At 63.3% G+C, this 27558-nt stretch overlaps 1 protein-coding gene across 7 annotated transcripts in view; it reads left to right on the forward strand.

Moving 5' to 3' along the window:
* The window catches only part of SEPTIN9 (septin 9), a 146212-nt gene that overhangs the window by 45588 nt on the left and 73066 nt on the right, over positions 1–27558 (forward strand). Inside the window, exon 1 of one of the 7 annotated variants that reach the window (XM_072781737.1) lies at positions 10977–11241. The exons of 5 other annotated variants lie outside the window; for them this stretch is intronic. In XM_072781737.1, coding sequence (XP_072637838.1) covers positions 11187–11241 — 55 coding nt within the window. In that variant the 5' untranslated portion in view covers positions 10977–11186. Of the gene's footprint in view, positions 1–10976; positions 11242–13366; positions 13517–27558 lie in introns of those variants that run through there. One more of the 7 variants, XM_072781741.1, reaches the window with a different exon arrangement.

The following is a 27558-nucleotide window of genomic DNA, read 5'->3' on the forward strand; positions in this document are numbered from 1 at the left end:
TTCATTCTGCTGCGACTATGTTTATTGTATCAGACTCTGCCAGAGGCGTAGTGCATAAAGCTTAGACCGACTGCCTTGCCCCAGACTGGCAGGATGAGGGGCACACACGCTACCAGTCAGGGAGCTGGCTGGCTGCGTAACAAAGGCTGAAACAGCAGAGGCTTATGCAACAGAGAGATTAATTTCCCTTCTGCTTCCCTGTCCACGTATAAGCAATCGTGATGGCGCAGCGCGGGGGGACACACAGTGTGCTCCGTTGCTGCTCTGGCATCCTCCCCATGCAGCGTCTGTCTTGTGAGAGAAGACGGCTGCTGTGGTTCCTGCCATCACATCTGCACTCTAACTGGGGGAAGGGGCAGGAGGGCCCCCCATTGGCCCTAGCTGTTTGGGGAGGCGAGGGGGCACCGTGGGCCAACTCACTTGCCCCCAAAATGAGCCCACTGCGGCTGTCCGATCGTGTCAGCTGGCGGTGCGCGTGCCCCTTGCCCACTCTGCGTCTAGTTACGTCGTGTCGGTTGCTTGACCTCGGCCATGGCTGGGGCCACGTCTGTCACGGCAATGGGCAAATGTTATAAATCAGGCGTTTCCCCGCCGCCGATGCTGGGGCAGGTCATTCAACGTCTCCCAGCACGCCCTGCATCAGCCCTGTCTTTCATCCTTCCTTCACCAAGGTCTTCCTGAAGGGTTTGGTCCTGGTCTCTGTTTTAATAGGGGGTTCCTATTGTGCAGTACTTCCCTCCTTTCGACGATCTTGCTTTGCCTCGGGGGTCACCGCTCCGCACGACAGGCCCTCCTGCTCAGAACCGAGTGGGGAGATGCGGGAGGACGCAGGCTCCACAGCCGTGGTGCTGTGCTGGGGGCCACGGACAATGGCAGCTTGGCCGGATGGGATGGGCGCTCTGCGTGTTCATCTGAGGTCACAGGTCCCCAACGGGACAACGCTGGCCTCCTTCTGGATGGGGGTGATCTAGATCACTTGCAATCGAGCGGGAACCTCTCAGGCCCTGGGCTTGCACACCCTGCTGGCCCAGAGGACCGCATGCGCCACGTGGGCTCCGCCAGTTGCCTTCTCTCCAACCTCGGGGTGGGCCAGGGGCCTGTCGAGATGTGCTGACTCCTGGTGATTCGCGGGCCTGGAATGTCCACGTTTACCTCCTTGGAGACGATGCCCCTGGTACCAAAGGCCCCGGGGGTTTGTGTGCGGGTCTGCTCTCTGCCGAGGGTGCTGCCGCTTCGGATTCCCCTGCCCCGCCCTGCCCTCGGGGCCCAGCAGCTCCAGATGTGTGCTCGTGCTTGGGCAGGAGCGGCGGGCTTGGGCTGGGCCTGTGGCCATGTGGATGGAACAAGCCCCAGGATCCAGACTCCAGTCTCTGGGACCCGTGTAGACGTGGCCGCCTCTGGAATATCCCCGCCCCCACCCCTGAGGGGAGAGATTTCTCTCTGCTGGAGAACAGCTGTCAAGACAAGGTAGCCCATCTGGCCGGCAGGACGGTGGGGGCACAGGCAGGGGATGCCCATTGCTTCCTTCTTCCGCCGGCTGTGTCTTCCCTGTGGCAGGAAAGGACTGTCACTCCCCCAGGCTGGTTCTCTGCTCCACAAACCCCGCCTCCCGATGCCCACTGCCTGGATTCCCCCTCCTGCGAGTGAATGGTTCAGGTCAGGGGCTGCCCCGGTGGTTGGGAAAACCCACGGGAGGGCCCGGGAGAGAGTCCCTCCACCCAGGGGGTTCTAGGGAGGCTTCTTAGAAGTGGCATCTGAGCTGAGAACACAAAGGTGTTGAGAATGAGCTGGCCAAGGGATGCCTGAGTGGCTTAGGCGGTGAAGCGTCCGACTCTTGATGTCTGCTCAGGTCCTGGTCTCGGGGTCATGAGTTTAAGCAGGGCATGGAGCCTACTTAAAAAAAAAAAAATTAAAAAAATGAATGAGCCAGCCAAGGAGGGTGGGAGGGCCTACAGGCAGAGGGAACAGCAGGGGACAGGTACAGAGGTGTGACGCTGGGTGTCGGGAACCAGGAGCAGCTGGGTGGGAGCAGAGGCCGTGGAGGAGCACAGCGAGAGGAGGCAGGAGTGGCTGGCGGAGTCGGAGCTCCCGGCACAGCCGCGTGGGCTCTGCTGGGCTCTCGCTCGCTATAGGGAGCAGGTGACGGGTCGCAGGTGCATTCCAGGAGGGGTGTCCCACCAGCAGCTCCGAGTGAGGCTGGGAGTAGAGGGCACCCTGGGCAGGGACATCAGCTTGCGGCCTGCACGTTTCCTCCCTAGAGCTGTGGCCAAGCGTGTGAGAGGGCTGAGCGTTCAGCGGTAACGGAAGACACCCCGAACCTGTCTCCAACCTGCTGCCGTCGCAGGGGTGCCCGGGTGGCCCGCAGAGGCCTTGGGGCTGTCTCGTGCTGGTTCTCTCTGGCCGGTTTGCCCCCTCCGCTCCCCATCTGCAGGAGTCTCCCGGAACACTGTCCATCCCCAGATGGGCAGGCACCCAGGGAACCAAAGAGACACAGGGGGGACTCCCGTTTGTGCCAGGGGCCCCGATATAGACAGTCTAGGGAAGCCTCTGCACTGGGCAGCTTTTGCCCTTGGGCCTGGTCCGTCACCCCCCTGGGAGGGGCCCTCAGCCCAGTCTTGTCATCCCAGGGAGTGACTCACGCTGGGGGCGGGGGGAGCAGAGCACCAGGGGGGCGTTGGGGGGGGGCGATAATAGCAAACCCATTACGTCCTCGTCCCTGAGGTCACTTCACACGAGGGACAAATGGTTCATTGAGGTTGCTCCGCTGCCGGCTGGCCCCGGTGGCCCTGGCGGTGGGGAGGTTGCATTATCCAGGAAAGTGGTACCAGATTGTCTCGAGGGGACCCGGCCAGCCTCCCTCCCACGCAGGGCACTCTGTTCCCAAGGCTCCGGGCCAAGACCGAGAGGTGACCACGCAGGTACAGTGTGGCACCAGGGCCACCCTCCCCTGGGGGTCCTGGCGGGCCAAGGGGCGCATCTGGTGGTATGAAACCTCGTGTCAGCTCGTGGTGGGCGGGAGCGGCAAGCAGAGTCCAGCCCCCGGGGAGCCCCACACGCACTTTGGTTACTGACGTCGGGCCCCTTGTCCCCAGACGCGGTGCTCAGCAGCGTCCGCTGAGTGAGGGGGCCGGCCCCTCTTCTTTCTTCTCCATCCTTCCGTGGAGGTGTACAGAGGGCGACGTGTGGTCTAAGATGCTCGGGGGAAGTGAGGAGGAGGAGGAAGAAGAGGAGGGGCTGGGGGCTGAGGACCTGCCTGCTCAAGATCCTTTTTTTTTTTTTTTATGATTTTATTTATTTATTCATGAGAAATGCAGAGAGAGGCAGACACAAGCAGAGGGAGAAGCAAGAAGCCTGATGCGGGATTTGATCCCAGGACCCTAGGATCACTCCTTGGGTGGAAGGGGGCACTCACCACTGAGCCACCCAGGCATCCCCTGGCTCAAGATTCCGTCTCAAAATATGTGTGGCTTCTTCCGGCTGAGCCCAGAGAGGCCTGGGCTGATGATGCACCCAGCCTTCGCCTTCGCTCTGCCCCCACAGCCCGACCCTGGGCCTGCCCTCTGGGTGGACTTCTGGAGCACCCAGGGGCCCCGAGGTCACTGGCTGATGGGGGTGGGGGGTGGGGCAGAGCCTGGGTGTGCCTAGACATGTGCCCCTCCTCCGTCTCCTGCTTCTAGGGATGGGCGCCAGCTCTGCAGCCCCGGGCTCACGGACTGGCTTCTGGGGACGCTTCCCCACAGCCGCCACCTGATGGAAAACCAGTTCCTTTCCAGGCCCCAGAGCCAACCCTGGTCTTTCCCTTGCAAGCTTCCACAGTCAGGTTTCCACCTTGGCCACGGACGGATGGCCACATGGGAGCTGGTGTCCCCTGAGGGGCCGCTCCTGTAGCACTCCCGGGGGGCCAGTGTCTCAGTCCCCACCCCAGAATGGAGCAGCAGGGGCCCCAGACTCCAGGCAAGGGCTGTGCGTGCCCTGAATTCTGAGGACCCTTGTGAGAGTGTGCGGCGTGGGGTGGTGGGGAGGCTCCCCCTTCCCTGCCCTCCCTGCGTGGACGGCTGCCACCCCGAGCCGCGGCCCCCTCTCTTCCCACCTGCCTGCTGGCTGTCGGACACGTGGCCCGAGTCCAAGGGGGCAGGCGGACAGACAGCTCCCTGAGGACAACGTCCCCTCGGTCACTGCGGCGACTTTAAAAATAAGTTTGGCCACAGAGGGCCTGTTGCCCTTTCTTCTCTGCTTGGATCCTGCTCAGATCCTGTTGTGCCTGCTGACGTGGAGCTGGGGGGAGGCCGGTGACTCAGCCCTCGTCCCCACGCTGCAGCGGTGGCGAGCTGCCTCCAGCCTCTGAGCTCTCGGAGCCGGGTGTCTGCTGGGGAGACGCGGCGAGGAGGTCGGGACACCGTGGGCACAGCCTGTCCTCTGGCCTGTGTGGCCTGGCCAGGTGTCCTGGCAGCCCCAGGGCTGAGGCGTCTGCAGGTGGCACAGCCACTTGCTGCTTTGGGGCCGGGTGGGTGCCAGGCCGGCCACTCCTTTGAGACCCCTTGTGTGACTCTGGAGCTCCTGGAAGGGCAAGAGTGGTTTTGTTTTCTTCCCCATCAGCTGGGGTGCAGGGGATACTGCGTGCCCCCCAGCCCATCCCTGTACCTGTAGCCTCTCAGATGGGCTCCTGGCGGGTGGGGGACTCTAGTCCCTCCCAAAGCCCCTTCTTGGGGGCTGGAGTAGGAATGGACCGTGTGTAGAGGGAACAGAGCAGAATAAAGGATGAGTCACATCTTCCTCCTCTTCCATCCTATCTGGGCCATAGCTCACCCAGCCCATGGTGGGCGGGGGGGCCCAGACACCCGCATTTGCCAACCCAGAGCCCGTTGGACGTGCCAATAAACAAAAGATGCGCTGGAGCCACAGACAGAGTCCAGCTGGCAAGGAACCATCTCGCAGTGTGATAGTCTTGGAGCACCGGGGCTCCTGTCCCTCTGTGTCAGCAGCCGCTGCCCTGCGGTGGCTCCCGTGGTCCCCCTGGCTTTCACATCCCCGCAGTCAAAAGTTGCAAGTGAAACTGAAAATGGGAGGGCCCGGCAGGGCTGCAGGCACCCCCCCCCGCACCCCCGGAGCTGCCGGGGTCCCGAGCATCTGTCACCCGGCCGGGGATGGGGGGGCCTGGGCAGGGCAGCGGCCCCAGAGCAGAGAGCTGGCCTGGGTCCTGCCGGCCTGCAGCTTCCTTCTGGGACTCGAAAGCCTGCATTTAGAAGAGTCGCACTTTGTTTCAAAAGCTCCCTTGCCTCCGAGATAAGGCCCGGGCTGCTGTGGTCAGGGTTTGCTGTAAATTCTCTGAACAAAGCGGGCTGGGGCGAGAGCTGGGGCGAGAGCTGGGGCATGAGCTGGGGAGCCTGGGGAACAGATTAATCACGCGCCTAAGAAACCGGCATTCCCCTTTGAAGTGAAACCTTATGGTTGCATTTAAGCAGCCGGGCAGATGGTGTGAGGGTGTTGTGTAGCCTACACGCTGGTGAAATGTCAGCTGTACCCACAGACGGGCGTCACGGGGGAGACTCAAAATCCGGCAACCTGGGAGACGCGGTGGTCTGAGGGCCATGTAAAGGGAGACGTGGGGGTCCTGGAGCCGGGGTCCGGGTGTAGACGGTGCCCTACCTGTCATCCCGAATGCCGGGGCTGGGGCAGGTCCGCACGGTGGCTGGCAGGGAGTCCGCGTGAGCTCTGAATGTCCCCCCTCTGCTGCCCACCGTGGGCTGATTCCCCATCAGGAGTCACCCTGCAGGGGAGACTGAACATCGTCTTTCCACAGGGGCTTGACAGGTTCTTGGGGAATCAGGAGGCGAGGAAGCCACCGGAGGACCCTGCGATGGTCGCTCTGATGTTTAAGATGGAAACGACAGACAGGGAGACAGGGAGTCGGTGGGGCGGGTTGTGGGTGGGCGGGGCGGGGGGACACCATGGGGATGCCGCCCAGGCAGACGGAACAGCTGATGCAAATGTCCTGAGGCAGAGGCGGTGTGAAGAAGGCGGCCAGTGCGTAGGCCAGCTGGACAGGGGCCAGGGCCGCGGGGCCTCGGCGACCACGGTACGGAGTGTGCGCTTAGAGAGTCTCAGCGGGCACCAGGCCGTGGGCGGGGACTCTGATCCCACAGCCTCACTGAGATCTGGATGGAGGGAAGCAGGAGTAGAAGCAGCAAACGCATCACTTAGGAGGCTCTGCGGGAGGGAGAGGGTCCCAGTGGGACCACGGCCACATTGTCAAATTTTGAGGTGTTTTGCGAGCCGGTGGTTCGGCGCAACCTCTGTCAGCGATTTATTCGTGTATTCTGTGAAAAATATAGTTAATATTTTATGGGATATATAAAATTAAAAAAATAAGTTATGTTGAAGTCATGGCTTGAAATTAAGTGACATGGCATTACCATGGGATCCAGCAGTTTCCCTTCTGGGTGAATGCCCCAAAAGCCTTAAAGCGGGGCTCAGAGAGACGCGCGCACCCAGGCTATTCACAACAGCGTTATTCACAACAGCCAAAAAAGTGGGAGCAGCCCAAGTGTCCGTCGAGGGGCGAATGGATGGATAAACAAAATGTGTTGTGTCCGGGCAACGGGGTATCAGCCGTGAGAAGGAAGGAAATCCTGACGCACTCGGCCACGTGGATGAACCCCGAGGACGTCATGCTAAGTGAACTACGCCAGACACACAAGGGAAACACTGTACGGCGTCACTTGTACGACGTTCCCCGGAGCAGCCAAATTCACAGAGACAGAAGGTGGAGGGGTGGTTGCCGTGGGCCCGGGGGAGCCGAGGGGGACACAGGGATTCCGGCTCGATGGAAAGAGGGGTTTCAGTTTGGGCGGATGCCCGCCGTCCTGGGAATGGGCATATGGACGGGCGCAGGACAGTGCGGACGCTGTTACGTAGAGGTTAGTGCGATAAAAAAAAAAAAAAAAAAAGATGCGTCGTAGACCTGCTGCACCGTGACGGTTACTTGCCAGAGCTTCTCAGCTGTGCCTTGGATGGTGTCACGCTGGCAGCTCAGAATTGGCCAGGGTGGGAGTATTTACACCACAGAAATAGGCAAGTGCTACGTAATTATCAGGTGGGATTTTTTTTAATTTAAAAAATTTTTAATTTACTTTTTTTACCCCCCAGACTCGTTGTTAAACGTGAGGTAGCATATACCACTGGAAGGGGGGGCGTGGACCTGCACTGGGGGCACTTGAGGTCCGAAGCAGCCCGATGACCCACAGATATTTGGGAAGTGGAAACTCAGTGATGGCCTGGATGTGGGGCTGAGGGAAACAGGCCTAGACACCTGGCCTGAGTCACCAGGTGGATGGTGGGACCATTTACAAAGATGATGGACTTGGGGAGCATGTGGGGAGGGGGGTGATGGAGCTCAGGGAAGCCCTACTGTGTGCCAGGCCTGGGCAAGGCCGAGACCATGGGCGCCTGCCCTGGACTTTGAGGAAACAGATGGTCCGCTTAACAGGGTGTCCTGTCCAAAGGCCCAGGGCGGCTGGGCAGCGAGCCACCGACCTCCCTCTACTCCCCAATCCCCACAGGGAACCCCAGGTCATGGATACCGAGGTTGAGCCAAACGGCTGTTTCCGCCCATCGACTTCCTCCTTCCCTCTTTCCCAAGGCTCGTTCCACCGGGGCCTGACCCGTGGGGTTTCTCTCCACGCCATTCTCTCCTTCCCATTTCCAGAAAAGCTTAGAACTGGACTTCACATTACACCCTTCTTACCCACCCCTGGCCCTCAGCCATTCTTATTAAAACGTGCCACTGGTTGCCCGAGTGTCCTCAGACCCCCCCAATCCCTTCAGGACGGCCACCTGCTGGACAGCGTCCCTTATCTCCAGCCAGTTTTGCGGCTCACGGACCTCTTTGGGGTGAAAGTCTGTAGAGCGTCCAGAAGCCACTGTTTCAAAGGACACACGCGGGGGGCTTGACGCAGCAGCAATGTCATCTCTCACGGTTCTAGAGGCCAAAAGCCCCAAACAAGGTATCAGGAGGGCCTTGCTCCCTCTCCCTCTGAAGGCTCGGGGGAAGGATCATTCTTCACCATTTCCAGCCTCTTTGGTCCCAAGTGCCCCTGGCTCGTGGCCACATCTCTCCAATCTCTGCCTTCACAGGGCTTCACTCTGTCTCCTCCTTCTTGGGCTCTTAGAGGGACACTTGTCATTGGATTTAGCGGCCATCCAGGGTGATCTTTTCTCGAGACCCTCACCTTCATTACACCTGCAGAGATCCTCGTGCCAAATCGGGTCCCATTCTGAGGTTCGGGTGGACGTGTGTTTTTGGAGCACCCACCACAGGTCTCATGGGGGACCCGGGGAGGTGGGTGGCCCACCGGTGTCCCCTATAATCATACTTTCCCCTTGGGCCAGGCCTACAGTCCGGCCTTCTCCATGGCGTTGGAAGAGTGCACTGTTGCAGAATGCGGATGCCTTCGAGTTCTATTTTTCTTGCCAAGTTTCAGCTTGCTTTCCTCTCTGCTGCTGCTGCTGACTTTATCTGCCCAGCGCCCCCGCCAGGATTGCCCCTCCCTGCCCCGATCCTGACTGTTCTGCCCTGAGAAGGGGGTTAGGGACCCCTCACATCCCCATGAGGATCAGGGCCTCCTCAAGTCCTGGAGCTGTGCAGCCATCAGAAGTGATCAAAGGCGGGAACTAGACAGGGCCAGGTGGATGATGCCAGCTGAGAAAGAGATGCCCGAGAAGCTGCCGGATTGTCTTCGAGTTTGGAGAAGGTGATTATGTGGAGGGTGGTGCCCAGCTGTTTCCCATCTCCTCTGAGGACAGAAAAAAAAAAAAAAAAGAGGAAATAAATGATGTACAATTAGAGCAGTTGGTTAGATACAAGGGTGAACTTCCTGGCTGGGAGTGTGGCCAAGCACAGGGTTGGGTTTCCGGAGGGAATATGGGGAATCTCCTTACCTGGAGGTGTCGAGGCCTGGCAGTGGTGGCCCCAGTGGTTAAACCGAAGGCGAGGGGTGTGGAACGGGATGGACTCTGGAGCGCAGTCATGCCAACATGGGGTGCTTTCTGGCCGGAGAGGCCGGTCCCCTCCTGCCATTGTCTTTTGGGTTCCCACAGTGGGGCATTTGGGGGAGGCGTGCACCCTGGCTGGGCTTCCCGAGGAGATAAGCATAGGTCTGTCCAGCTCCACCATGAATGGACGTGAATAGTGCACAATAAGCTGAGCCTATGCTAATCTGCTGGAGCTCCATGCCAGCACCCTGGGAGAACAATCACATGGGTGTGTCTACACTCCCCAGGTGCTTTTTATAAAAACATGGGACAATAATGCTGTGGCCCAGCATCCTCCCAGGGGCCTGTGCAGTTAGGCTGCTTTTTAGGGGTGGTGGACCACCAACCTCCCAAATGCTGGGTGGACAGGTGGCCCAGAGGGTTGGGGTGTCAGGCCGGAGGCCCAGGTGCTGGCTTTCAAACACCGAATGCCAGGGCTGCTGTGAAAGCCAGTGGGGCACTATTCATGCCAGTGGTGACTCCGTTTTTGAAACCCCGGGCTCCCGGGCAGATGAGGGTGTGTGCGCATCTGAAATGTCTGTGGTTTTGCAGTTCCATGTCCACAAACTCACTCGGTTGAAAATAGTTCAAAATATCCAAAGCATGAGGGAGGGAGTGACCACTTCTCTTAAAAAGAAAGAGGACGCGATCTCGTCTCCTTGATAGAGCCCACCAAGCCCAGTGCATTCCCAGAAAGAGGTGGGGAATGAGTGGGATGGCAGTCGGGCCTCGGCATCCGTCCGCAGCACATCTGGGATCTTTCCAGACCGGTTGTGGGGGCTGGGCTGGAAGTGGTGGGGACTGACCTGAGACCCGGGACCAGCTCTCGGGGGCTCACAGGCCACTCCTGAGAGGACCTGCCGCCAGCAGGGAGGGTATATTTCGTGCCGGAGATTCTCACACCGGCGGGCTTGGGGCAGAGGTTCTGGGTGTCGGGTAATGAGGGGGCAGAGAGTAGGCCGGAGAGCCTACCTGCCTAGCCAGGAGAGGGAGGGAGGCCCTCTCGGCTGTAGGTGCCAGCCCTGGAGGGCCCTTCCTAGGGTAGGGGGTGGGGGGCTCCATCCTTTTGCTTCTCAAGTCCCAACTGGTCCTGTTGGTCCCCAGCCTGCCTCCCTTGTAGGTGACCCACTTTAATCCGTGTTTGCGAATGGAAGGGCCAGTGTAGAAGTTGCTGTCCAGGAGGGCAGGACCAGGCCTGAGGTGGGGCGCAGACAGGAGCCCCCTCCCCACCCCGGAGCTCCTTCCTTCGGATGCTAGGCAGCATCTTCGCCTTTCCAGGGCGAGGACCCGCGTTCATGCGGGCGGCCACGGAGCAGCCCCCGTCATGGTGGAAGCTGGGGGGGCGCACGCCCCGGGCTGCTCCTTCCCGACCCCCACGCGCCCGCTCCAGGTTGGCACCTTCTCGGCCACTGGGCTGGGGTGGGCGGTGGGGGTGGGGAGTCCCTGGAGGGGGCGCCCCCCAGCCGGGGCCCCGCGAGTCCTGCGCGCCCCTCGCCCCGCGGCTCCGGGTGCACGGGCGGGGTCCCCGCGGCCGCCAGCGCGCCGGGCCGGGCGGGCGCTTAACCCTTGCGGGCGCGGGCGCGGGAAGGCGGCGGCGGCGGCGGCGGCGAAGAACTTTGTTTGGCTGCGTAAGTCGGGCCTCCCGCGGGAGGAGCCCGCGCCGCAGGGAAGGGGAGGCCTCTCCCCGCGCCGCCCCGCCCCGCCCGGCCCACATCCGCCCACATCTGGCCGCCGCGGGGCGCCGGGGGAGGGGCCGGCCGTCGGTCGCCGTCCCGGGGCGCCCAGGACTCGGCCTGTCCCCGCGGCCGCCCGCGCCGGCCCCCGCCCCGCCCCGCCCCGCCCCGCCCCCGCCCCGGGCCGGCCTTGACGGGCGGGCGGAGCAGCCAGTGCGAGCGGGAGGCCGGGCGGTGCGCGAACCCGATCCCCGGGCGGCGGGGCGGGGCGGGGCGGGGGCCGGAGCCCGGAGCCCGGAGCCCAGGCCGGCGCCCGCCCGCCTCCCCCATTCATTCAGCGCAGCCCGGGCCGAGGCGCGGCGGCCGAGGCCAGCTCTGCTCGGCGGGGGCGGGGCGCGGGGTCCGGGCGCGGGGTCCGGGGCGCGGGGTCCGGGGCGCGGGGCGCAGGGCCCGGCCTCCTCGCCGCCGCCCTCCGCGGCCACCATGTCCGACCCCGCGGTCAACGCGCAGCTGGACGGGATCATCTCCGACTTCGAAGGTGGGTGCCGGGCGCGCCCCGGGGCCGCGGAGGGGGCGCCCTCGGGCCGGGAGGACGCGGTTGGGGGCTTCGGGGTTCGGGGCGGCGCTGCCCCCGGCGTCCTCCCTTCGGTCGCATCTGCGCGGCGACGGCCCCGAGGGCTCGCGGGGCACCGGGGAAGCGCCGGGCGCGGGCTCCGTGGCTGCGGCGCTGTCCGCCCCTTGGCCCTCGGCCCCGCGGCCCTGCGCGCGCCCCAGTCTCGGGGCCGGACGCAGCCGAGTTCCGGCCGGGGTGGGGGCGGGGGCGGGGGCGGGGGCCGCCGAGCGGGGTCGCCCCGGGGCCCCAGCCACCCCCTGGAGTCGGGCGGCGGCGGAGGGGGCCTGCGGGCCGGGAGGGAGCGCGCTCGGCCCCTCCCCCCTTGGGGTTTAGGAGCCTGCGGGGACTTGGGGGGGCTCCTTCCTCCGAGCCGCCGGGCTTCCCGGCCGAGTGTGTGAGTGTGTGTGTGTGAGTGTGTGTGTGTGTGTGTTCGCGTGTGCGCGCCTCCGTGAGTCCTCGTGACCGCCTGTGGCTCTGCGTCCTGCGTCCTGGGGAGTAAATAAAGCGGCCGGGAGGGAAGCGCACACAATAGTCTGCAGCACTTCTGGGGCCGGAATCGTGGGGGGCGGGCCTGCCTCTGCTGGGCCCCAGCCCCCGCCCCTCCAGGGGCTTCCAGGCCGCCTTGGGCAGAGCCCTCTGGTGGGCCCGGCCTGGGGGAGGCTGCGCTGCAAGGAGCTGGAGAGGTCCTGGTGCCCCGCGGCCCCAGGAGGTCCTCTCCCCGCCCGGGCAGAGAGCTCTGCAGTGCACATGGTCCACCTGGGGGTCAGCCGCAGCTGTGGGGACACTTCTGGGGACCAGAGTCTGGCCGGATCCCAAGCGGAGATGCTGCGGCTGCGATTTGGGGCCGGGCCTGGAGTGGTTTGAGCAGGGAGGAGTGTGAAGAGCCCAGAGGGCTGGGGTCCGGTGGCGGGCCTGCCCACGCAGAGGGACCGGCCTGCTGTTGGCTCCGTAGAGGGAGCACTTTCACGATTCTGGCACTGAGCCCTGGACGAGGGGAGTTCTGGGGCCGCAGGGCGGTGATGGCTTATCCCCTGCTGTTTGGACATCTTGGGTAGCGTGCTCCTCCTGGGGTCTCCCCGTGTCTGCTTCATCCTCTTTGGCCTTCTGATGCCCAGAGCCAGGCTCTCCTGCAGCCGTCCTCAAGGGCCTTTTATGTCCTAAATGTCCAAGTGCGGGAACCAGCCGATCTAGAGACGGCTGCCCCCTTCAGGTGGCGCGCTGTGTCGCCTGTGGAGTTAGGTTGGCTTGCAGTCCGGGCCAGGCCGGAAAGCGGAAAGCCTGGCGTTGGCAGCAGGGTCTGTGGGGAAGAGCAGCGGGACTCCACAGTAGCCCCGAGGCAGGACGGGGAGGCGGGGAGGGAGGGGGTGTTGTGGTTTTACAGCTGTTAGATCGGGGCCATGCAGGCTGTTAGCGTCTCTGCCTCGGGGTCCCGGTGTATAACTCCAGCCTGACCCCGAGGTGCACCCCATCTGGAGACGCTGGCAGCCTCTGCGCTGCCTCCAGGCGGCAGCTTGACCCTCCCATTTGGTCGGAGACAATGGCCTCATTGAGACCATCCTGGTGCAACAGTTGGCAGCCCTGTGACTGCAGGGGGAGATGTCTCACTCTTGGGGAGCCCCTGGTTCCCTGTCTGCATCCATCACCCTGCTGTGTGCACTGAAGGCAGAGGGGTCGGGCGTTAGAGCCCTCGGGGCTTCTGAGTGGAAGCGTGTGTAAGGGCCCTAAATGGCCAGCTGGCCAGCTCCAGGGCCCGGAGTGGCCCAAAGGACCCCAGGAGCTTGGGGTGGGGTTGCTTGCTGGGGGCTGAGCCTGGGAGAGCCGGACTTGGGGAAGGAGCCCGGAGAGGAGGAGGACAGTGCGGGACCGGGGCAACAGCGCCCGATACAGTGTGGCACGGCCCCGGCACAGAAAGGTCGCGTGGAGGAGGCCGACCTTGGGCGAAAGGCGGAATTCTGTTGCGGGAGGGAGGAAGGGAGGGGAGCCTTCAGGTCCCCGGGAGCCAGCAGAAGCGGGGGAGGCTGGAATGAGCTGGTCCATTGGAGAATGGGGCCCAAGGAGGGGCCAGTCGGAGCGGATCAGAGGGCCAGGCCAGGCGTCCCCTCCTGGAGTTCCGACTGTCCTGGGGAGGCCAGAGCAGCGCTGCAGGAGCGCTGGTCCGTGTCCGTGGGGCTGCCCACCGGTGTCTCGGGGTTTCTGTGAGGTAGGATGGAAGGGGTCGGGGAGGAGACCGCCAGCCCCTCAGCAGCTTTTGCGCCCCCACAGTCTGGGGCCGGCGGACTCGGCCTGTCACCAGGCGCGTGCTCATTGCTGGAGAACAGAAGCCCCAGGGGCCACCCCCAAAGCCCGGCAGGTTCTGAGCCAGGGCATTGTTGCGGGTGATTGTCAATCTTTGGGCACTGGTCTTGGGGAGGTTTGGAGCTGGTGGTAGTGTCCGGCCCGGGTAGTGTGCCCCCTAGGGTGGGGGGGGGAAGGGGGTGGGGTGCAGGGTGGGTGTCCAGCCAGAGCAGCACGCCCCTGCAGGTGGGTGTGTGTGGGGTGTGTGGGTCACCTGATGCCACACGTCCCGGCACATCTGCCCCCGGCCCTGGGGAGCGGCACCCTTCTCGTTTTGGCTCTGTCGCGTTGTCGAGGTGACGTGGGGATTCAGCCCATACTCTACTGTGGATGTGTCTGTTGGCTTTGTGTCCTTCATGGGCACGAATGTCCCACACTGGCCTTTGCCTTCCCTTTGAGGGTGAACTCAGGGCTCTGTGGGGAACCCCCATGTGAGGGCAAGAAGAGGGTTTGCGTTTTGCTCCTGTGATTGTTTTTAGATTTTTTTTGATCCCCCCCCCCTCCCTCCGCCACGCAGATGGGCCTGGGACGGGGCGGCAGGAGGGGCGACTCCTTCCCCCATCGCTCGGGCTGGTGGAGGCCCGGAGCGTTGGACAGATCTGTTACCGCCGAGGCCGTTACAACTCTGGTCTTTGTGTAACAAAGCCCTTCCAAGTGCCAGCTGCCGGCCTGCTTTCCTCGGCCCTGGTTGCCGTAACCGTATTTGCACGCGGTGAAAGAATCCCAAAAGTCCTTAATGTTTGTTGAAACACAGTCTGGCCCAGGGCCTCGGGCGCTCAGGTCCCCCAGCTGTGCCCTACTGCGGACAGGACAGGTTGTGGCCACCCAGACCCTCGGCTGGCTCCTCGGAGGACCCTCCCAGATGGTCCTGGAGGCTCTGGCCCAGGAGAGCAGGCCGGGGTGGGGGTAGGGGGAGTGCGGGTGCTGGGGGAGGGGCGAGGGGACCTCGCCAGCTGGCCTGACAAGCCAGCTCATCTGGGAGCCCAGGAGCCTCTGGGACGGGGGCTCCCTCGACTGCTGGATGCAGGAGCCCCTTTCCTCCCAGAGGGACAAGGCCTGTTGCTTGGCGATGGGTGCAGACCTGTCCCTAATTAATGCCCGTGGGCCTCTGGAGCGATGCCTCCCGCTCTTCAGCCAGACGCAGGGCCTCCAGTAGTGGGTAGGCCTCCCTGCAGCTCTTGCTTTGTGGCAGGAGGTGGGAGCCGTGTGGCGATGAGGTCACTTGGCCGGACTGGAGGAGCCCACTCATGACGCGGTGGCCCCCGAGGAAGCGGAGGTGTGCAGGTGCTGCACCTGCCCTGCAGGAGCCGGGGACCTCTCAGCCTGCCCCTTGGTGCTGTGGCCCTGCTACCCTGGCGCCGGCTGAGCAGAACAGGGCTCCCTCCTCCTCTTTCTCCCTGCGTGCCCAGAGGTCAGGGGAGGTCACGCTCAGAGATCAGCCCGGCCGGCACTATAGCTGCCACCCTCCTTGGTTTACTGGCCAAGCAGCCCTGGGCTCGGGCCAGTTTGCTGCTCAGAAGAGTTTTGTCGGGGTACAGTGAGGGGGGCGTACCCTGGTTTGGCAGCGAGGACCTGGGGGCCAGACTCAAGGGTTGCATGTTGGCCCCAGACCCAGGAAGGAGTCCCACCTGCCCTGCCTGGCCAGACCAGGTGCTTCCCGCCGGGCTCAGAGCCCCCCAAGGCCACGTCGTGCGTCTTTGCTCACTGTTTTGTGGCTGGAGCAACTGCTTACATGGTGTACGCCCTCAAAGACCTGGTGGTGTGCATCGGAGGGTGGGGTGGGGGAGGGTGGAGGGGCATGGGTGGCCAGGGGCCCCGGTGAGAGGTTCATCAGAGGGTGGAAGCCCCAGGAGATTTCATTTTTTTGGATACATCCCAGAAACTCGGCCGGGAAATGAGTTCTTGCACTTTCTTTTGACAAAGCCACTGAGGAAAAATGGTCAAACAGTGGCTTTCTTTCCAAGGCCCTCTCGGTTTTTCCCAAATTTGGAGGCTCTCTGAGTTTTGCTTATGAGACCGAACGGTCCGGAACTCTCTGGAACATGGTCCCAGAAGCCTGAGGATTTGTAATCTCCAGCCAAACAGACCCAGCGGCCGGCCTGAGATGCCCCTGGCGCCTGGGGCAATTCTGGGCTCGGCTGTTTAATTTGGTGGGGGCAGAGCCTGGAGGCTCTGTTCAGCCTGGACCAAGAGACATTCTAGAAGCTCCCACGTTTGTTGTCATTTTTAAAAGTGCTGCCAGTGCCCAGAAATTCAGGCAGGGGATCAAGAGGACAGCGCCGATGTCCGTGGAGTCCCAACGCCCAGCCCGGGGCTCGGTGAAGAGCCGGGGGTGCCCAGGTGGGGAGCCCAGAATGAAGCTCCGGCCCACCTCTTTCTTGCTTGGGGTTTGCCCTCTTTCCTGTGTTCTCGAGTCTTTAACAGCTCCTCCTGGGAAGGGGAGCCTCTGCCACTGGGGCCTTCTCCCTCCACTGGGCTGAGTTGCAAAATCCAGAAAATCCAGGGCCCATGCATAAGTGTGTCCTCCCCACCCATGGCTCCGAGCTTCCTGTGTTGTCCTTGTCCCCAAGGCCGGGACCCTTTGCCTTCCAACACTTGAAGTAGCTTCCTGGGAAAGCCAGGGGGGAGATGGGGGGGGGAGCGTAGAGGTGCCCCCTCCACCTCCTGTCCATTCCACCCTTCGTCCAGTCTCTGAGGGTCCATCTCTCTAGCTGGGGGGTTCCATGGTTATTCCCTGGGTACAAGTGAGGGGCTGTGGGGAGGTGGGGGGGTCATGTGGCCTGGGGCTCATTTGGATCAAGTGGGGGAATTCCAGGGCTGCTTCCCTTCTCTGCCCTGCTTCCTTGGTCTTCCAAGGAGGAGCTGAAACTCTGAGCTCTTCTGCAGCCCTTGTCAGGTCTTTCTGGATGATTCCCTGACCGTTCGAGGAGCACTGACCGGTGACTGGCTGTCTGTGCTGATGGGCTTCTGGCTGTCCCCTGGGGCTGGGCCTGGGGGTCCTGGGCACCTCCCTATGCGGGTCCCCAGGAATTGAGGCAGGGAGCCACCGGGGCCACGGGCAGCAGCATCTTTCCTTCTGGTGGGAGGAGAGAGATGTCCCCAGTGTGGGCCACCTTGGCATCTCCCCTCCCCCAGACACTGACCTGGAAGGTGGAGACACTGCTGGTTCTAACTGTTGTGGCCACAGTCCGGAGGATTTCTGTACCGTCCCAGGCTGGATCTCGCTCCGTATCCGGGCTGGCCCCCTCCTCGGGCGCCGGCAGCCGGCTCGGAGCGGGGATATTTGGTCCTCCTTTCCATGTGGGTGGGCAGTCTCCCCGTGAGTGGTAGGCCAGGCCCCTGCCCCGTGTCCCCCGGAGACCGATTTTATCTACAGTAAAAGCATACAAGTTTTCCTGGCTCCGAACCAGGCCTGGAGGGGCGGTCTTCTCTGCTGTCCCCTGGCTCCTGTCCCCCGTAAAAAGTCAGGGGAAGGCGCGCTCTGGAAAGTGCCTGGGTTTTGGGTTTTCGTTCGGCGCAAGATGAAGTGCTGGGATCCCTCTGTTCTCTGGCGGGCCAGGAGGAGGATCCTGGGGTGAGGGAAGCAATGGGCTCATTCCCCTTATTCAACAGCTATCTGTGGGTGCCAGCTCTGTGCCAGCTCTGCTGTAGCTTCTGGGGGGGCGGGCGGGCAGGCATGAGCCCAAGAGAGGGGTAGGTTCAGGAGGGCTTCCTGGAGGCAGGAGTACCTACCCAGAGTCCTGGGTGGGAGTTTACCAGGCAGGCTGGCTTCTCTCGTGATTTCTCCCAGCTTGTAGTTTCTTTGGGAGATCGTGCGGTGCCCGTGCCTGGCAGGGGTGCCTGCACCTGGTGGAGGTGCCCTTGGGGCTGTGCTTGCCAGGGGGACCCAGGCTCTGTCCCTGCTCCTGGTCAGGAGGCTGGGTGAGCTGGGAGGGACTTGGGTGATGAATGATCCAGGTGTTAACTTCTCGCGGGGCGGGGTGGGGTGGGGTGGGGGGGTGCGGGGAGCATGTTGCAGGTGGGAGGGGTCAGCTTTGCGTCCTGGGCCTTCACCACAAAACCTCAGGAAGGGCTGCTTGGCTTTTTTGCTAAGCTACAAAAGAAAGCCTTGGCAGGCCTGGGGCCCCTTGGGGCTGAGACGGGGAAGGCTGTCATCCATTCACACCTTGGTAGGCCCAGGCTGGGAGAGGAGGGAGGAGGGGTAACGCCCTCTCCCTCCTGAGTTGCTGTCCCCACCCCAACTTGGGGCCCTGGGGGTCGCCGGGTCTTGGGGCAGCTGGGGGGATGGGGGCACTGAGAGGGACGAAATCTTCCCCCTGCCCTGTGCACTCGCACTCGAATATTTACATCTCTCCTAATATTTAAGTGATGAAGCCAGGCTCCTGCAAACAGCTGCCCTGGAGCCAGCTGTCAGGCTCTGGCCTCCCTGCCTCCCTCCCGCCCTCCCTCCCCCCTCCTCCTGCATTCTTTGTTTCCGACCCAAGTCCCGGCCTTTCCAGCTGTTGCCCCTTTGCTCACAGGCACTTCCTCTGACCGCACTGGCTCTTGCTAGTGTCCATCACCATCTCCTTTCCTGAGCACCTACTATGTGCCGGGCGCTGGGGCTGCCACGTCAGATGCTCAGCCTTTCAGTCCTCCCGGAGGCCAGCAAGGTGGACGGGCCGCCAAGGCTCCAGGTCAGGCCTGGCCTCAAGCCTGGCCCGGGGCCACATGGAAGGCAGACCCAGCCCCCTGTACCTGCGCATCCCTCCCTCCTCCTGAGTCCTGCCCTCTGGCCCTCCTGGTGCCTCCCGACACGGGCTGAGCCTGCCATCTCAAGCTACTCAGGCGGTGGGTGGGGACAGCGGGCGTCCAGGGCCTGCGGTCTAGGGGGGCTGCCCCCCCAGTCCCAGCCTCGCTGCCCTCCAGCTCTGTGGCTACTCCCTGTGAGCTGGGAATGACGGCGCCCACCTTGCAGGGTGGCAGGTGGCGCGGGCTCAGGGCTTAGCGCAGTGCTGTTGGGGGGGTAGCTCCCCACTTTGGGGTGTGACTCTGGGGTGGGGCTGGGGTTAGCATGCTGGCCGGGACCTGGCTGCACCCGCACCCGGCTCTGATGCTGGGCCTCTCGGTGCCTCGCCTTCCCATCCGTGAAATGGGGAGGGAAGAAAGTCGCTGTGTCTTGGGGTGCCTGCGGGGACTGAATGGACTGCAGAGCGGCGCCCGGCGTGTCGGAAGCACCAAGCAACATCGGCGATTAGAAATTCAAGGCAGTGGTACTTTTTGAGCCTGTAGGACTGGCCAGGTGGTGTCCTTGGCCCTGGTGGAGGCCCCCCTGCGTGGCCGCTGTCACGAAAACCCAAGAGCCGGGCTTTAACTGATGCATTCATCCCTCGCAGTCCCCGATCACGCTGCTGCCCGGTCCTGGCTCCCAGACGGCCGTCTTCTCCCTGGGTCTTCACGGGGCAGAGGGGTGCTTCTATGGGGACCCTGGTCTGGTCCCGAGGGCTCTACTCCCATGTCCCCAGCACCTGCAAAGGCCCCACCCCGCATCCTGTCACACTGAGGATGGGATTCAACGTGTGAATTTGGTAGTGGGACCCGACAAGCGCTCAGGGTACATCAAGGACAGACACTACCGAGCTTTGCTTCCGTCCCCAGGAGGGTGACAGTCTGCAGGGAGGACTGTGATCCCCGTCCTGGGGAGGAGTGGGCACCTTCGGGGGAGGCAGGAGGCGGGCAGGGGCCCGGGGCGCTGGCCTTCAGCTCTGTCCTGTGTTTCCTGTAGCAGGTGACTTATGCCATGTTTTGTTGTGTGGACCCCGGGCTGCCTGGACCTTCTCTGTCTCAAAGGTCGACACGGCGTGGGCCTGGGGCAGGTTTGGAGGCCTCGTGACTGACACGCCCCCTTGTCACATGTGCATCTGCCCCCAGCAGGGCCCAGTGTGTCCTTTGGGTCATGACGGATCCAGGAGCTAAGGCTGGCCGCTGCTGACCTTGGGTGACTTTTGGGGCAGGTGGGGGCAGTGGGGCTGCTGAGCTGGTATCTCTGAGGTCTGTGACCAGGGCGGCCCCTGTGATGGCCGGTGCTTAGGATTTCCTTCTTGTAGGATCCTCGGCAAGGGGTGGCAGTGGAGAGGAGGCTTGGAGGGGCCTCCCCACCTTCCCCTCTGACACACCTTGGGGTGCCGGGCCCACCCAGCCCTCCTGAATCGGAACCTCCAAGAGGTGGGACCAGCAATCTGTTTGTAACAGACTCCAGAAATGATTCTGACCAGCGGTCAGAGCTGAGAACGACCGGGAGCCAGCAGCTTAGAACTGCAAAGGAATTCAGAGAACCGGTGCCAGAATGTGCAGAGATCGGACCCGTGTGATGCTCAGAGCGCGTCACTGCACGAGGCTGCTGAGGAAACACACGCATGCACGTCAGAAAGATCGGGATGGTGATCTTGATAGTGGGTCATGGGCTTAGAGGTTTTTTGTTTTTTTTTTTTCCTATTTTCTTTGGGTCTAGCCGATTCTCTGCGTTGTCTGTAAGTCGCTTTTGCAGCCAGGGTAAAAGAGCAATAGATGTTATCTTCGGAAGTTGATTGTCAGAGAGGAATCACTCATTCCACCCCGCCGCGCACCCCGGTTAAAGAGATGGGTCCCCGTGGGCCTCTCCGGCTCCAGGTTGGGCCGCTGGGTTGAGTGAAGAAGGCAGCTTGGCCCAAAGGCGAGCGCTCCAGGAGTCCCCCTCCCAGGCGCTGCCGCCAGCTGTGTTTTGGGCCACAGAGGAGTGTGGCCAGAGCTGTGGTCCTCGACCTCACCAGGTGGGGTGGCCGTCCTGGGCCGTCCCTGGCCAGGCCCCTCCGGCTCTGCTGAGCGTTGGGAATTGCTGGTTGGTTCGGGAGCAGCAAGCGTCGCCAGAGCTGCCGGCAGACTGCACCGCGGCTCCGGGGTCGTCGGGTGCCAGGGCTGGACGGGGCTTTAGGGCCCTGCCCTTCTTTCTGGCCTACCAGAGGGGTCATCTCTGTGGCCCGGGAAGCCTCCCCAGCTCTGGACGCAGCCGAGCTGCCCTGATCCTCTCGTACTGAGCAGTTATATTGACAACTGAGCTAAAATTCTCCATTTCTATTTTTGTTTTTTAAGATTTTATTTATTTATTCATGAAAAGCAGACACAGGCAGAAGGAGAAGCAGGCTCCCTGCGGGGAGCCCGATGCGGGACTCGATCCCAGGACCCCACCCAGGGATCACGCCCTGAGCCAAAGGCAGATGCTCAACCACTGAGCCCACCCAGGCGCCCCTAATTCTCCATGTTTGGTTGAGAAATGTCTGATTCCCGCAGGCAGCTTTGTCTCCTGCCCCTGGTGGGGGTGCCCAGGCGGGGTGGGCGGACCCTGCGGGGTGGTGGCTCCTGCAGAGGCGGGAATCAGGAGCAGCAGCGGGCAGCCTGGGCCCTGCATGGTGGGTGAACACAGAAGGTGAAAAGAGTAAGTTCACCACTGCCTGGAAGGTGAGGCATGCACGGGACAAGTGTGAGCCGCGGTCAGCCTGCGGGGCCTTGGGGCAGGGGTGGGGCAGGGGCTTTTGGTGAGAGAGGAGTCTGAGTAGGCCGGGAGGCAGCCTGAGGATGTGAGTTTGCCCAGCCGGTGGGGGGCGGAAAGCCCGGGTCAGGAAGCCCAAAGTCCCAAATCTGGGTGTCGGCCAGGCTGGTTCCTTCTGGAGGCCCCGAGGGACAGTGTGTCCCAGACCCCTGTCCTGGCTCTGGGGCTGCCCCAGGTCCTTGGCATTCCTGGCTTGTGGACGCATCACCTGCCTCAGCCTCGCGGCCCCCTCCTCTGCGTGCCCGTGTCTTTCCTGTCTCTTGGAGGTCACTCAGTATTAAGGTGAGGATCCACCCTAAATCCAGGATGATCAGATCTTGAGATTTTTAATCATGTCTGCAAGGACCTTATTTCCAAATCAGGTCCCATCCACGGGTCTCGGGGCTAGGACACCAACACGTCTTTTGGGGTCCACTCGCTCTGGCGGCCCATCCGAGGGCAGCAGAGTGTCCCAGGCTTGGGATGGGAGACCAGGCTTGGAGGGAGGTTGGCCTGCCCGGGCCTCGGCCCCCGCATCTGGGCACCAGGAGTGTGGTTGTGTCCCGTCTGCAATCCTCTGAGCCGCTGCCCTCGGCCCATCTGCTGGACGTTTCCAGGGATCTCCTCAAGTTCTAGATGGTTGGCCGTCCCTGGTGGGAGCCCAGGAAGGCCCCGAGCAGGGCCCCGGAGGCCGCCTCACTCAGCCTCGCCCCGGGCTCTGTGGAACAGCCAGGCGGCCTCCCGTGCAGGTGCTGCTGCCCCCTGGGAGCCCCTTCCAGAATCCTCCCGGTGTCCAGATCTTGTCTCTTCCACACAACAAACTCACCTCCTCCTCTTAGTTTTCTGGGCCCCTCTCCCCTGCCACACCCCTCGTATCCTTGAGGATAAAGCCCAAGTCCACTCCCCCCCTAGGTCGGTAGAGCCTGAGCCCGCAAGTCCACGTGGGTGCATGCAGGGCTTTGTGGTCACCGAGACTCCCCACCCCCACCACTCCTCGGGAGGCCTGGGTGCCGCTCTGACCGGCGCCTGACCCCTGCTCCCTGGGGTCACCATCCCCTGTAATTAGGCCACAGTTCCCGTTGGCTTGGGCAGCGCCCGCTTGCTGCCCGCCCCTAGGCCACGACACAGGCAGAGCCATCTGTTCCTCTGGCGTCCTCGGCAGGCGGCATGATTAATGGAGGGCACCACCTGGGCCCAGTGGCCCCCCCGGTATTAGGCCTTTTTTTTCCTTCATTTTTTTTTAAGTGCTTTTATCATCTCTCCCAGTGGTCAGTGAGGTGAGGAAGGAGAGGGGGGGTTCCTCTGGCGGATCAGGAACAGCCAGTACCCGGCTTCGAGGTTGCTGGGCTAGGAGCAGAGAACGGAGGAGTAGCCCCCCGAGGCGACTGGCCCCCTCCCCTGACCATGGCCTGGCAGCTCGGCCTGTGTGCAGGAGGGCCTGGTGCAGGGGGGCTGGTATGTGGGAAGGCCGGTGTGCAGGAGGGACTGGTATGCAGGAGGGCCTGGTACAGGAGGGCCTGGTGCAGGAGGGCTGGTGTGCAGGAAAGCCCGTGTGCAAGAGGGCCTGGTGCAGGAGGGCCGGTGTGCAGGAGGGTCAGTGTGCAGGAGGGCCGTGTGCAGGAGGGCCGTGTGCAGGAGGCCGGTGTGCAGGAGGGTCAGTGTGCAGGAGGGCCTGGTGCAGGAGGGCCGTGTGCAGGAGGGCCGGTGTGCAGGAGGGTCAGTGTGCAGGAGGGCCGTGTGCAGGAGGGTCAGTGTGCAGGAGGTCTGTGTGCAGGAGGGCCGTGTGCAGGAGGGCCTGGTGCAGGAGGGCCGGTGTACAGGACGGCCGGTGTGTAGGAGGGCCGTGTGCAGGAGGGCCTGGTGCAGGAGGGCCGGTGTACAGGAGGGCCGGTGTGCAGGAGGGCCTGGTGCAGGAGGGCCGGTGTACAGGAGGGCCGGTGTACAGGAGGGCCGGTGTGCAGGAGGGCCGGTGTACAGGAGGGCCAGTGTGCAGGAGGGCCGGTGTACAGGAGGGCCGTGTGGAGGAGGGTCAGTGTGCAGGAGGGCCGTGTGCAGGAGGGCCGGTGTGCAGGAGGGTCGGTGTGCAGGAGGTCTGTGTGCAGGAGGGCTGTGTGCAGGAGGGTCAGTGTGCAGGAGGGCCTGGTGCAGGAGGGCCAGTGTGCAGGAGGGCCGTGTGCAGGAAGGCCTGGTGCAGGAGGGCCGGTGTACAGGAGGGCCAGTGTGCAGGAGGGCCGGTGTACAGGAGGGCCGTGTGGAGGAGGGTCAGTGTGCAGGAGGGCCAGTGTGCAGGAGGGCCGGTGTACAGGAGGGCCGTGTGGAGGAGGGTCAGTGTGCAGGAGGGTCAGTGTGCAGGAGGGCCGTGTGCAGGAGGGTCAGTGTGCAGGAGGGCCGTGTGCAGGAGGGCCGTGTGCAGGAGGGTCAGTGTGCAGGAGGGCCTGGTGCAGGAGGGCTGGTGTACAGGAGGGCCGTGTGCAGGAGGGTCAGTGTGCAGGAGGGCCGTGTGCAGGAGGGTCAGTGTGCAGGAGGTCTGTGTGCAGGAGGGCCGGTGTACAGGAGGGCCAGTGTGCAGGAGGGCCTGGTGCAGGAGGGCCTGGTGCAGGAGGGCCAGTGTGCAGGAGGGCCGTGTGCAGGAAGGCCTGGTGCAGGAGGGCCGGTGTACAGGAGGGCCGTGTGCAGGAGGGTCAGTGTGCAGGAGGGCCGTGTGCAGGAGGGCCAGTGTGCAGGAGGGCCGTGTGCAGGAAGGCCTGGTGCAGGAGGGCCGGTGTACAGGAGGGCCGTGTGCAGGAGGGTCAGTGTGCAGGAGGGCCTGGTGCAGGAGGGCCGTGTGCAGGAGGGCCGTGTGCAGGAGGGCCGTGTGCAGGAGGGTCAGTGTGCAGGAGGGCCTGGTGCAGGAGGGCCGGTGTGCAGGAGGGCCGTGTGCAGGAGGGCCTGGTGCAGGAGGGCCGTGTGCAGGAGGGCCGTGTGTAGGAAGGCCTGGTGCAGGAGGGCCGGTGTACAGGAGGGCCGTGTGCAGGAGGGTCAGTGTGCAGGAGGGCCGTGTGCAGGAGGGTCAGTGTGCAGGAGGGCCTGGTGCAGGAGGGCCGTGTGCAGGAGGGCCGTGTGCAGGAGGGCCGTGTGCAGGAGGGTCAGTGTGCAGGAGGGCCTGGTGCAGGAGGGCCAGTGTGCAGGAGGGCCTGGTGCAGGAGGGCCGGTGTGCAGGAGGGCCGTGTGCAGGAGGGCCGTGTGCAGGAAGGCCTGGTGCAGGAGGGTCAGTGTGCAGGAGGGCCGTGTGCAGGAGGGCCGTGTGCAGGAGGGTCAGTGTGCAGGAGGGCCGTGTGCAGGAGGGTCAGTGTGCAGGAGGGCCTGGTGCAGGAGGGCCGGTGTGCAGGAGGGCCTGGTGCAGGAGGGCCGGTGTGCAGGAGGGCCTGGTGCAGGAGGGCCGGTGTGCAGGAGGGCCGGTGTGCAGGAGGGCCGGTGTGCAGGAGGGCCGTGTGCAGGAGGGCCGGTGTGCAGGAGGGCCTGGTGCGGAATGGTCTTCACCACCTATCTACTTGCTCCGAGGTCAGGGACAGGGCTGGGGCAGCATCCCGAGGAGCAGCACTTACGGGCCTGTGGATTTGGGGAAGGTGTGTTTGGGGGAGCGGTGGGTGGTTGGAGGGTGCAGGTAAAAGGGTGCCGGAGGAGAAGGCTGAGGAGGTGGTTGGGGACCCTCTGGTGGGGCAGGGTGGTGGTGCTCCGACCTGGAACCAGCAGCTCAGCTCTCCTTCTTCTGGGACGGGGCCTCCTGGAGACCCCCTCAGGGTGTCTGGGGTGCCCGGGAGGCGGTTACAGGCCAAAGGGCTCTGGGCTCTGTGACCTCGGAGGCCCTTGAAGCTATGGCCTGTGGTTTCAGGTTTTGATGTCAGTCCCCTCCCGGGGGCTCCCCTCTGCCCTCCCTGGCTGCCATTTATCTGAAAACCTTTGACCCGAGGAGGCCAAGAGGTCATGTGTCCCCTCCTCTCCCTCCAGGCTGGGCCGCGCCTTGGCCCTTCTCCTGTCCCTCCCCTCCTCCTCCCCACTGTCCAGGGAGAGCTCCACAGGCAGCCTGGCGTCCCCAGCCTGGGGCAGGACATTCTTGCCCTATCTCATCCCCATCTCTGCTGGTCGCAGCCACCGCCACCGCCACAGTAAGGCCAGGTGCCCCCACTCTGCTCTCTCCGGGTGGGGAGGACGACACCCTTCCCTCTGCATCACGTTGTGCTACGTGTGCACGTGCTCCCGTAGCTTTAATTTAGTCAAGGAAAAAAAGGGTGGTCCAGCGTCTTAGGGGACTTTTAAGCCCTCCTGGAATGACCCTGGTGTCTCCAGACCCAGGGGGACCGGGCAGATGGCAACAGCCAGGAGAAGAGGCCCGTGCCCATGTGTTGTGGTTCTGCTCTCTGTAGGAGGACTTCTTACAGCAGGAGGCCCTCCGCCAGTGTCCCCTGCTGCCTACTGGGGTCTCCCGGGCTGGACGGCTTTCACCCCAAGGCTCATCTTTAGTCCGGGAGAGATAAACCCCAGTAATTAAACCCCAGTGATGAGCCCTCTGAAGGTAGGCCGGCCGGAGAACTTTCTGCCCCAAGTGGGATGATGTTGGGAGCAAGCAGGGTGCCCTGTCTTAGACGACAGGCATGAGCTGGGACATCCTAGGTGGGCGGGAGGCGTGGGCCCTGGTCCAGGTGGACGTGGGGGAGCTGTGGGGCTGGGGAGAGAGAGAGCAAGTGGCAGGAGGGGGCTGCCCCCTGGGAGCCATGGGGCAGAGGCTCCGTCCCACCAGGCCAGACCGATCCCGGGGTACCTGTGTTCCCCTTCTCAGAGCTGGTGAGTCATGGCGGGAAGTGGCTTCAGCATCCACAGAAGGTGGCCGCGGTGGTTGCGAGACCTCCCCTCTCCTGTCTTCCGTGTTCTCTTGGGCTGTTCATTTCCTGGGGCTGTTGGACGGCTTAGCACAGCAGACGTTTAGTGTGTCCCCTTCTGGAGGCCACAGTCCCAGGCCAGGCCGTGGGCAGGCGTCGGTTCCCGCTGGGTGCCCGCACGGAGGGTCTGTTGCAGGCTTCTATGTGTTCCAGCCTCGGGGACCACCCCTGGCTTGTCGACCCGTCCCTCCCGTCCCCGCCCCGTCCCCACCACCGTCACAGGGCCTCCAGCTCTGTGTGTCTTCTCCTTTCCTGTTGCCTTCCAAGGACGCCTGCCGCTGGATGTGGGGCCCACCCTTATACGGGATGATCTCAGCTCGAGATCCTACAGTACTGCTGCAAAGACCCTTTTCTCAAGGAAGGTAGCTTTCAGCGGTTTGGGGAATTAGAGGACCCAGACGTAGCATTTTGGGGGCCACCGTTCGACCAGCGTCTTCTGTAGACGGCACAGCGGAAGCTGGAAGCCGTTGTAAAGGAATCCAATAGGACCCTGGTCCCTTCCTGGGTGGATAGGGCTGTGTAGCGAGGCTGGGAGGGCTGGTTCCACCTGCGTGCTGGCTTGCTTGCCACATTGCCGAGAGCTTTTTCCACGGAGAACTTAACGCAGTGAATTTGGGGATTAAGAGAAGGTCTGGGGTTTGGGGGCTGGAGTCTGGGGGCCTAGCTGCCATTGGGCTCCCTGCTTGGAGCCGAGGGGGTCTGTGTGTATGTTGGGGGGTCATTGACACTCCCCTTCTGGCTTTTGTATTCTTCTTGTGGCTGAAAAGATCATGGCCTGGGAAAGGCTGTGGGGCCACCTAGGCTGTGTGTGGGGGGCCCTGCAGTGAGCAGCGATGGGGGACCCTGGGAAGGGAGGGAGGGGGCTCGTCTGTTGCTCTTGGCCCCATTGGGGAAACCCAGCCTGCTCTTTCTCACGTTGCCATTGCAGAGCAGGGGCCAGGCCTCATGGGCGGAGGCTGCGCGGAACAGGAAGGACCCCCGAGTGCCCGTGTCCCCCAGGCCTAGGGCACCAGGGGGGAGAGAGGACAGTGCCTCCTAACACCCAAAGCAAAAGACAGACATCAAAATAAATCCAGGCGGCCAAGAGAACATGGGGGTACCTCACAGTCTTTGCCTGGAGCTGCGTGGCCTCCCCTGGGTCCCCAGCTCTCAGTGATACTGTTGGCTGTCCCTCCCTTTTCACCCCCCCACCCCGCCCCAGGGTTCCTGGGGGTCAGCCGCTTCCTCCTTGTCCAGGGGCCCCAGGCCGGATCCTTGGGAAAACCGTGCCTGGTGTGGAAATGCAGGCCCGCTGGTGGCCCCGGGGCCAGGGAGAGGGGCCGAGCGCGTGATCCCTGTGCTCCCCAGGCCGCCTTCAGCTGGCCACGCGTGCCCGTGAGCCTGGGGCAGCCACTAGCCCTTCGCCGCCCACTGGCCCCCAGACGTGAGCCAGAGCCGGGCAGCGCAGGG

This window comes from Canis lupus, chromosome 16, assembly GCF_048164855.1.
Source record: "Canis lupus baileyi chromosome 16, mCanLup2.hap1, whole genome shotgun sequence".
Lineage (NCBI taxonomy): Eukaryota > Metazoa > Chordata > Mammalia > Carnivora > Canidae > Canis > Canis lupus.